The sequence below is a fragment of the Dreissena polymorpha genome, chromosome 11 (genome assembly GCF_020536995.1).
Source record: "Dreissena polymorpha isolate Duluth1 chromosome 11, UMN_Dpol_1.0, whole genome shotgun sequence".
NCBI lineage: Eukaryota > Metazoa > Mollusca > Bivalvia > Myida > Dreissenidae > Dreissena > Dreissena polymorpha.
The window spans coordinates 41,561,291-41,572,652 of NC_068365.1; the positions used below are offsets into that span (position 1 = coordinate 41,561,291).

General features: G+C 34.9%; 1 protein-coding gene across 3 annotated transcripts in view; it reads left to right on the top strand.

Moving 5' to 3' along the window:
- The window catches only part of LOC127850562 (synapse-associated protein 1-like), a 28,145-nt gene that overhangs the window by 13,963 nt on the left and 2,820 nt on the right, over positions 1 to 11,362 (top strand). The window contains exons 5-8 of one of the 3 annotated variants that reach the window (XM_052383684.1): positions 2,558 to 2,649; positions 4,776 to 4,832; positions 7,037 to 7,216; positions 9,212 to 9,303. In XM_052383684.1, the coding sequence (XP_052239644.1) occupies positions 2,558 to 2,649; positions 4,776 to 4,832; positions 7,037 to 7,216; positions 9,212 to 9,303 (421 nt within the window). Of the gene's footprint in view, positions 1 to 2,557; positions 2,650 to 4,775; positions 4,833 to 7,036; positions 7,217 to 9,211; positions 9,304 to 9,343; positions 9,369 to 11,362 lie in introns of all 3 variants that reach the window. The other 2 variants (XM_052383685.1, XM_052383683.1) reach the window with 2 other exon arrangements.

Below are 11,362 nucleotides of genomic sequence, written 5' to 3' on the forward strand. Positions count from 1 at the left end.
GAAATGGTTTAATTTCCTTCTGTTAAATCGATCTAGATTTTCGTACGTTATTAATAGGATAATAAATGTGTTTTCCATATATACTTCATTTTGACACATTAAAGTCCCTAACTCTATACGTGTAAACTGATAAAATTAAGAATTTTGATAACAATTAATGCACTTCAATGCTCGCCGATCGGATGTTCAAACAAATGTGTTATACCTTATTTGATTTTTTTAGGAACTTGAAAGTCTCCACTTTGAGCATTTTGGTAGAACGCCGGTTTCCACCTCATACGCGTCACAGACTCTTAGTGACTCAGACCATAAAAGAGACGAGTGGTGCTCTGAGAGCACGGAGTCCTTTGTTTCCCGTGCTCGATCAGCTCTGATACAAGTCAGCTAGGAAGATGACAGCAGTGACAGTGAGCCCGAGCAAGTGATACATGATTGTGACAAACTTGCCTCTCTTCACAAGTTCATGCAAGGATGTGGATGCAAAAAGCACTGTGAGAAAAACTTTTCTCTTGGCCAAATTCAAGAACGTGTTTTTACTATGTTAGAACTTAGTAAAGAAGAAAAAGGACATTTCCTTATTGGTGTTTTAACTGACGCCAAATCTGGAACAACAAAAAGAGGGAAGAAGATTCATCCCACTCCAATGCCTCCGTCCAATACCCCCGGTGGCAGTGGGATGATTGGCGCGCTTTACTGCAGCCAAAGTTAAGAGCGTTTCAGGGCATTCGGTTTTGATTGTTTACACAAAATACGTGCTGTATATAGTCTTATCTTCTGTATACTGAAAAAAAGCGACACAAATAAAGTATAAGTAAAGTATATTGACTTTATACAGAATTATAATTGAATTGCAGGAAATATCAGTACTTCAGATTTGAGCAACGGTGTCCCGGGTATGTTTACGCAAGGGAATGCCATGGAGCAGAAGAGACGAAAATTCTTCTGACATCAGAATCCGGTTTCGTCGCAACGGAGAGAGAGGACACGCTCAAAGATGCAGGGTTGTTGGATCAGCGTTGCGCTTACCTGACGAAGATGGTCTCCCCCTACGTGTCCGCTGTGCATCGTGAGGTGTTAGTGCATCAGGAAGATTAAATAAATTATGTATGTGATGTTTTACACTTCAACATATTCAACTTTAAGTATTGAGAAATAGATGTCTGAAAAAATAAATGTGGAAGTGGATATTGTGTTTCACCACCTCACGGATTCATTTTATTTTATGAACTTATCATTTTTGTATTTAAATGTATAGTTATATATCTCAATGTTACCGATAGTTACTTATGAACAGTGGAAATGCTTTATTAAACAGAAAATATTACCTTGCGAAACAGTGTTATGAACGCCGAAAATACGCAACGTCAACGACGTTGTATTAAAGAAATTATTTCGGTAGTGTTAAATTAAATATTTAAATTCCGCAAAGTATTTGTTCCTTCACGGTCAAAAGAGTTGCAGATTGAAACCAGGAGAAAAACATCGGTAAGAAAATGATAAAAAGTGAAAATCGAAAATGTTGTCATTAAGTCAGGTTTTCACATGACGCGATACATATATAACAAGGTATTTAACTCAAAATCACCCGAAAACAGGGCAGATATTTACCTGATTGTTGGTGTTTTAGTCTATCTACATGTCTTACAGATTGGGTATGAGTTTTGGCCTTGGACTAAGGAATTTTCTTTAAAAATGTTATTTTCCGGATTTTTTTGCGATAGGTTTTCAGATACTGACCATTTCATGTGTGACTCTACCTACTTGTCCTACAGATCAAGTTAATATTGTTAGGGTCCTTTGATTTTTTGAGGAAGTTTCAGGTCTTGGACTTCAATTTTTTTCTCATAAATAATACTTTTCTGGAATTTTTAGCGAAAAGCTTTCAGATATTTACCTGATTTTTGTTGTGTGAGTCTACCTGCATGACTTTTAGATCAAGGTTGTTTCTATTACTTATGATGAGTTTTAGGCCAGAAGTGGAATGTTTTTTGTTTTTTGGAAACCTTCATTTTTGAGTTTTATGCAATAATTTGGGAAAAATATATACTTTTTTTATTGGGAATTGGGCAAAATTACAGCCATAAATTGTAAAAAAAGCACTGATATATTGTCATTCAATAATTATTGTACAAATATTAATGAACATATCATGTTTGTGTATTGTGATAATTGTTCAAAAACCTACAGCTGAAATCGTGCAAGCATATCATCATCCATCATAATGATTTGAGTTCAGGGAAAACTAGGATTAATGAATGTGCTTAAAGTATCATCCAAAATTAGCCTGTGCAGTCTGCACAAGCTTATCAGGGACAACACTTTCCACTAACATATAAGCAGAGAGTGTGGCCCCTGATTAGCCTGTGCAGACTTCACAAGCTGAAATGGGTGGACACTCTTTGCACATGCATTAAGCCAAGTTTTTCAGATTGATCTTCTTGTTGTATTTAAGAAGAATGCTGTTTTCGTTTTCTTTGGTGGCATAACATAAAAATATATAACTTACAGTTCATTTTTTTATTGAAAATACTTGTCATTAAATATCTTTCATTTTCAGAATAAAGGAGGACATGTTTTGGAGGAATTATTTCTACCGCGTTTCTCTCATTAAACAGTCCACTCAGCTGACTTCTCTAGCACAGCAAGCTGGTATGGGTAAATACAGAAATAGAAAATGACAAATATGTCAGAGCTCGTAATAATCTACTTATGCTTGTACATAATAATGTTATCTCTCACATAATAAATTTGCCACACTCTGTGAAAAGGGGGATTGATGCATGTGCGTTAAGTGTTGTCCAAGATTAGCCTGTGCACTCTTCACAGATTAATTAGGGACAACACTTTTCGCCTCAAGTTTATTTTTGCTTAAAAGAGACTTTCTTTAAACGAAAAATATCATAAAAGCGAAAGTTTCATCCCTGGCTAGCTTGTTCTTCGGACTGCACAGGCTCATCTGGGACGACACTTTACACACATGCACAATAGCCCCTTTTTTACATAGCACGGCTCAAATATAAAATTGTTTGTAAATGTGCAAGTTCCACGCTTACTGGAATCATCGATAAATCTAACCTGAGTGACTGAAGAAAAACGTTGAATATTCAAGTGAGCATGTGTACTTATTTACAGTCAGTCGTCAGTCATCTAGTGTCAACATTGTTTTTTAAATAATTTCTGTGAAACCCCATGGTGGAATTTTACTAAACCTGGCAAGAATTTTTCTGGAGTGGTTATGTTAATATGGCTTCAATAGCGACAACAACCTTACAAATATAGCATAACTTTGAAAATCTAAAAAAATACTTAAATTGTCTTAAAAACATGGCCACACATGTTTGCTAAGTGTGCCTGCGTTTGAATAAATGGGATGTTTTTAGAAGTAACATGTGATTTATAATGTTACCCTATGTACATTGCATTTAGTGTAAACCATCTCTAATGCTATAAATCCTCTTTGACAGGTTTTGATTATACAAACAAACGTTTCCATACAGTTTATTAAAAAGTCATGTCCTCAACTTTTAATATAACAAAAATCTGTTGTATCCATTTTTTGTAAATTTATGTAAATTATACTCAGCTCAGAATTGTATGCCCCGCTTCGAAGAAGAGGGAGTATATTGTTTTGTTGGATGTTGGTCAGTCTGTCTGGTGGTAGACCAGTTTGTTTTCGATCAATAACTTGTGATCTCATTGACCAATTGACTTGATACTTCCCCTGTGCATTGGCCTTTGCCAGTAGATGACCCCTTTTTAAATTGGGGTCACTACGTCAAAGGTCAAGGTCAGTGTCACACTAAGAGTGAAAATTGTTTCCAATCAATAACTTGTGAACTGATCAACCAATTGCCTTTGCCAGTAGATGGCGCCTAATGACATTGGTGTCACTAGGTCAAAGGTCAAGGTCACTGTCTTACTTAGAGTGAAAATCGTCTCTGATCAATACCTTGTGAACACTTAGAGTGAAAATCGTCTCTGATCAATACCTTGTGAACAGAGGGACTGATTTGCTTAATACTAACCATGTGCATTGGCGTTGGACAGTAGATGCCCTTGTAGAAATTGTAGTTACTAGGTCATAGGTCAAGGTCACTGTCACACTAAGTGTGAAATCATTTCCGATCAATAGCTCATCAACAGATTACTGATTGGCTTGCTACTTCGCATGTGCATTGGCATTGGACAGTTGATGACCTCTATTGAAATTGGGGTCACTAGGTAAAAGGTTGAATCAAATGATTGGCTTGATACTTCACATGTACATTGGCCTTGGACATTAGGTGACCCCTATTGAAATAAAGATCACTAGTTCAAAGGTTAAACCCACTGTTACACTAATATGATAATATAAACTCTTATGGTCAGTTTTGTTGCAAAAAAATCTCTGTCAAGGCTCCTATATAGGAGTGGCATCTGTCTTACACCACGGAGCTCTTGTTGAGAATCGTACACCTAGTGATTAACAACATATTGATGTCAAGTACATTTATATATGTATGCTTATTTTTCTTGACAAAGGTTGACCTCTTATGATCACGGTTGTAGGGTAGCTTTAGTTGGGTGATTGGGAAGAACATGTGATTTAAAAACATCTCTGAATAATTTCTCAGATATTGTCATGAGGTGAACTTTCCTATTATTGATCATTTCAATGTAATTTCAATAAATGGTATTGTATGAACAAATCTTAAATATGTTTTTTTTACGTTTTCTGCTTTTTTATATGACATATGAATTGACATTACCTGAAAGTGTTAATTGTATTGCTGCAGGCAGTTCTGATGGAGCTGAGAGATCTCAAACCTCTTCAAACAGCAGTGAAAACCACGGTAAATTTGATTCTATGAAAGTGTATTATTGCATAAACTCTATCTATAATGCCCTCTGGCGGGGTGCAGAAACTTGGCAAATAGGAGGGCTTGAACAGGAGAAATTGTGTATTAACAAGGCGATTCACGTGCCGTTCAAGCCCTGTTATGTGTTTTTCATATCCTTAAACTGGTCCACGCGCAGTTACTTCCATTTTTTATTGGATTCAATGAAGTTATTATGAATTTTGTTAATAACTCCAGTCTGTGACAACTTTCCAAGCATAAATGGGTAACTGAATAAGCACCAGTTTTCTCATGCATGCAGGGATAAAGTTAAGGTTATTTACTCAACACTTTCAAAAGACTATGCTGTAAATGTAAGTGTTTATGTACCTTCAACGTTCCTGCTGTATGCTTGAAATACTTCAGTGACAATATGTTGGCAGTATTAATTTTTAGAAAATTTAGTTGGAACAACATAAGATAGACCTGTACGAAAGAAATATCTATGAAAACAATGACTTATTCTGACGATATATTTATCCGTCACAGCCAGTAAATTCCAAAATATTTCCTGATTTCTTACGTTGCGCGGCCGCATTTCAACTTTGCATTAATCCACTGTTTTAACACATTTTAAATCGAAAACTGCCTATCCCAAGGTAAAGCCTCGTCATTTCTGATGATGACCGACTGAGGCAAATGTAAAACACAACCTTGAACTGTATGACGTCATATGAAATAATCGAATTATTTTGTCGATGTCAAATGCACAAGACATATTGTTTTCAATGTTATTTTAATTTATTTTGGTATGTGCGATTTGTTAATGCAAATATAGCAAAAATACACATTTTCTCGGATGTGATCATCTGTGGGCGCTCTCAAAATCCGTTCCTGTCCTCGTGATGGACACGCGGGCAGGAACGGATTTTTTTAGCACCCGCAGGTGATCATGCCCTCGAAAATGTGTACTATCCCTATAATGATTAAATTGTTTTTATAATGATAATGATCCTTTCATCCTTTATATATGTAATGTTGGGGGCGGAATATAACCTCTCCATATCATCTATAAATGATTAACAGTTTACATTTTGAATTTTCCATAGCCTCTTGTGCAGGAGAGACAACCTTCTGGCTAATTGGCTTGTTCTGGGAGAGTTGTCTCCCATGAATTAATATAACTAATCTAAGGTTTGAATACATACATGCACATGGTTCAGAGTTGGAAATGTTTTATGTTATCAAAAGTCACAGATAATAATCTGTGAAATTCAATATTTATGTGTTGTCAAGTACTATTATTTTAAGTTTTATTTTTACAACTGGTTGCAACAGATCACAATAAAAGAAATCTGCATTTATGTCTGTATTTATCGTGTAACATATCCAAGTCCTGTTTGAAGTCAATAAGTAAAAATATGAATTGTTTTATGTCATCATATTAAACTTTGTAAATGGTCTTTTATTAGTCTGCAGCATGACCATATTAATAATTTTACATTGTGAACTCTTCTGAGGCCAAATTATCCACTAATCATCCTTAAAAATGGTCTGAAATGTATGGTATCTCTGCTGAGTTCAAAACAAAGGTCATTATGTCAACTTAAAAAACTTTCATAACACTTTGGAAGTAAAATTGTTTGCTTAATCATCATCAAACTTATAAATGATAATTTTGTTTGATTGATATGAATGTCCTGTTTGAAAATGCTTCAAGTCTGTTAAAAACATGAAGGCAAGAGGATAAAGCAGTTTTTCTTGTGTTGAGTGTATTGAAACATTGTGAACAAGCAAGAAAGGACATTTTTACTCATCACCATGCAACTTGTACAGAACTTTTCTTTTATATTATCATACATGTTTTGAAAAAGTTACAACATTTTCTGATAAAATACCTCATTGCCATTAGGTGACGAAGTTTTTAGTATTACTTGATGGTATGTTTAGCAGACTTTTTCATCTTTTAAAAACGGTCCACCAACCAGAAGAATTCTTTGCTGAGTTTTCTAACTTGGGCAGAAAATTTGTTCAAAAGCTGATGTGATCAATAAACTTTCTTTGGGTCTCAGGTGAGCGCACACGGACCTTTTGCACTCTTAATGTTTTCGACAAATATACAGATATTGTTGGAAAAAATACCTAACAGCCAGGTGTTCCGGTATGGGATATTGATTGACATCTCTTGTTCAATTGTATTTGTCACATGTTCATGGCAGGTGAGCGGTTTTCCCCGAAACCAGTCCAGAAGCAGGAGGAGGTAGAGGAAGTGGTGGCAAGCAGTCCGCATGAGAATGAGTTTGTGAGTGACACATTCCAGGACGAGGGTCACATCTCTGAGGAGGACCTGAGGAAGGAAATGGAGATGCTGGGAATGGAGGGGGACAAGAAGGATGAGGGTGAGTTGAGGGGGATTGTGATGGATTGAGGAAGATGAGGCTGGTTTTAGGGGACAAGAAGATTGAGTAGGGATAGCAAGATAGATAACGGTGAGTAGGAATGCATGGGAGTACATTTTAGGGTGAACAGGCTTTTTATGAGTGGGGAAAGAAGGTTAACATGGAGGAGAAAGATGAGGGTCAGTGGGACAGGATGCATTTGAGTTGAGAATAATGTGGACTGTGTAGACACGAAAAGAGTGCTGAGGGTGAGTGGGAATGAATGAGGGGGGAAAGATGTCTGGGGTAGATGTTAAGTGAATAGAAGAGGAAAAGAAAGGTTTGGCCAGTGTTGGGATGAAGGTATATTTCTTTTATAAGCAGATATATTTTGCATTGAACTCTTCTTAATTTGCATAAAAGCATAATAAGTTTTTCATGAAACTTGCATAAAAAAGAAAAACATCGCATTTACATATCACCAGAATGGACATTCCAACTTGTAAACTTGTGATTTCCTCACTTAACTGCTTTATTTCCAAACATCTTAGTCCAATTCTTTAGAATTTTGGGACTTTATTGTGGAAGAAATATACTTTATGCCATTTCAAATATGAATGATTAAAACCTATACAATTCAGCCAAAAATAGACCTGTATTATTTAATGTTTTTTTCAATAAAGTGAGAAATTATATATTATATTTGTTATTTTAGATAATCTCAGTTTTCTTAGAAAGTATATTACTGTAGTACCCTGAAAGCAAACATATGTTATTTTTATTTAATGCTTTTTATTGTTCTGTTTATATTTGGTATGCTGTTGATGATAGTAGTAAATTTATCAGTGTTTTATGTTCACTAGCCTACAACATATAAGGTCGCCATGGTGTAGTGGATATGGTGTCGGCCTACTGACCGGGTGGTCACGGGTTCGATACCCACTGTGGGAGCATTCCTTCTATCTCCTAAACATATAATGTTCCTTGAACAATAAATTATGCAAGTGATGTATAATATATATATATATATATATATATATATATATATATATATATATATATATATATTATATATGTAAATATGTACTGGTATTGATCTTTTTATGGGACCAGATATACAAACAAACTTTAAACGCCTAGCTTAAACTTAGGCTATGCAATGCACAGCACATGCACTGCTGCCTGAGATATACCTCAAAGTTTTGCAATCAGATATATTTATGTACTTGGTGATGCCAGTGATATATGCTTTTACATACGTACTGAAAGTAAACTTTATACACATTTTTGCTTGCCAGTACTTCTATAGAACCAAAAATGCATTTTAATATGAAAATATGGATTTTAAAGAACCAGTAAATTATTGATATATAATGATACTTTCATTCATGTGGTTACTTAAAAAAAGAAACTAAACAGCAATTTATTTCCTTTTTTAATATAGTACCCATAAACGGTACTTTCCCAATGGAGGAAAAACTACAAAAATCTCCCAATGTCAGTCTTAAAAATTCCCAAATGGAAGGAAAAGTGTCATCAATTGCATTCAAAAAGTTCATTATCTGCAAGTGAACAAATTAAATGAGCACTGAGACTGAACATAAAATGCATGTAAGTGAATATTTGAATTGGTTTGTGCAATTTATACCAAACAATTAAAAAGACCCATAATTCCCTATTGGAAGATTTGAGGATGCACACTTTCCCAATTTCTTTTTTTTTTCACGTTTTTTTCCCCAATTATTACGGTACTGGTACTTCTCCAAATTGAGCACCAGTACTGTATCTTCTTTTTTTGAAAACCCATTTTGGGCTTGCATGCTATAAACACAACAGCCTTGAAATCAAGAAAGCCTTTTTTATACCATTCCAACAATTTTGCAATTATTTATGTTGCAGTCTGTTATTCAGTTTACCACTCCAAGTGTGAGTTTTCTAAAACACCGGAGGTTTTTGCTTGCCCTAAAATTATTACTAAAACAGATGAGATGTTCTGGGTCCCTCCCTCCATTGTAGGTGAAGATGATGACTGGGAACAGGCCCTAATTGCTGAATATTTAGCTATGCAAGAAGAACAAAAACAGCAAACAAACACTAAGTCCTCCTAGGTATGTCTTGGGGTGCATCGAGTTATCTTCTTTGTTCCAGGTTCAACCAGTATGATGTAGCATCAGTATGGCCAGTTAGCCTTTATTAGCTTTACTCACAGCTGCTTTGACACCCATGTAGCCGCACTAATAACTAACTATTGTATGAGCCTTGTTCTGGGAAAACTGGGCTTAATGCATGTGCTTAAAGTGTCATCCCTTATTAGCCTGTGCAATTAACACATGCTTATCAGGTATGACCCTTTCTGCTTTTATGATATATTTTGTTTAAAAGAAGTAAATTCGTAGCAAAATTTCAGATCAGGCACAAAATGTCATCCCTGATAAGCCTGTGTGGACTTAACGTGCCAATCTTTGACGACCCTGTACACACATGCATTGTGCCGAGTATTCCCAGAGAGGGTTCATGTGGTCAGCATTATCAAGGCTCAGCCTGTCAGTACGCCAATGCTTCTTATGGCCAACTATATTTGATATATTCTTTCATTTAAATTATGCTCATTCTGGCTTTTTGTCATAAAAAATCGTAAGAAAAGGTTTTTAGTGAACACAATTTTCTTTATCATGTTTATGGCTAATTTTCAATCATTCGCACTTTTCTTTATCTAGTGAATGGCAGCTTGAGCTTTGGTATTTCAGTTTAATTATTAAAGTGTACTATTATTTCATCGTTTTAATACCTTAAATGTACTATATTTCTTTAAATTAAATTTTGTATGAATTATTTGTTTTGGTATCCAATGACGTTGGTTGTTGTTTATCTCGTATATCTAGTATATTAATGTACATTTTGCAATTAAAATTGTCCCATTTCATGGCACATTCTCACCAGTAAACACATTGCTAGACATTTATAATGCATTTCTATCATTCATGCTTAGATTATACTTCATCATATTCTAATAACCATGCTTACAGTCAAGTAAATTAATTCTTTGTTATGAATTATTACAAATAAAAAATGTGTATTATGTTTAAATAACATGTTTTATATTTTCACCATTTTAATTGTACTGAGTTTTCTCATTTTCTTAAGATGTATGTTGCTTAAACATTGCAGTTTAGTGTCTTAAACACATACAAGTAACAAAATGTCTGTAAAGGCTAGTAACCACACAAAAATGATACGTTTTCAATATCATCTAATTAGATTGAAAAGAACAAATGATTGGTAGATAACTAATTGATGGTAGGTAAACATGATAAACAAACTGGGGCGAGCTTTTACACACATGCATTAAGCTAGAGAGAGGCTCATTTTGTTTGCAAGTGAAGAAGTTTGGTAAATTACCTCCCTTAGTGAATTACTGTTCTTGATACTATTTTTTCATGGTTGTTTGGAATCATGTATTTGCTTACAGATAGCTTTTCCAAAGTTTGATGGTTCTATGAATTGCTTTTGGTTCCCAGTCATAAGTCAGATGCCACCCTGCAAATGGTCAGAAAAAGATGCTTCTAATACTTGCGAGGAATTTTGGCCTTTTTAGCTGGTTTCAGTTCTATTGACTTGTGTATGTGTCAAGTGTTAAACTTGTAAGTAAAAGACATCAGTAATGACATGCAGATATGTTAAAGAAAGATGGTGTTTCCTGGTACACAATTAGTATGGGTTTGGTGATATGAAACAACTTCCATTCTGTTAGCCAATACCAAACCTTGAAAAAAGGCTAATTATAATTAGGCACCAGAACATTGAATATTATAAGACAAAAAGACACTGTTTTAAGAAACCAGTATCAATTACAAAATTATCACTATGACAAATACTATGCACCATTCTGCATACACTGAAACAGTTAGGGAAATATCTAGAATTATAATATGTACAGGGTGCTGTGGTTCTAGGAGCAGGGTACAAAATTACTAAATCCAAGGAATTGTTTAGTCTAGGACTTGGGACTAAGGTTTGAAATCATCCTCTTTATTTACCATTGAATAATTGCAAAATGAATAGCATTTGTACATAATTTGTGTTGATAATTTAAGAGGGCCCAGAGGCGGAAGCAAACATTAGCAGCACCTTTTTATATCACTCTAGATCTGTCCCTACAACAACATT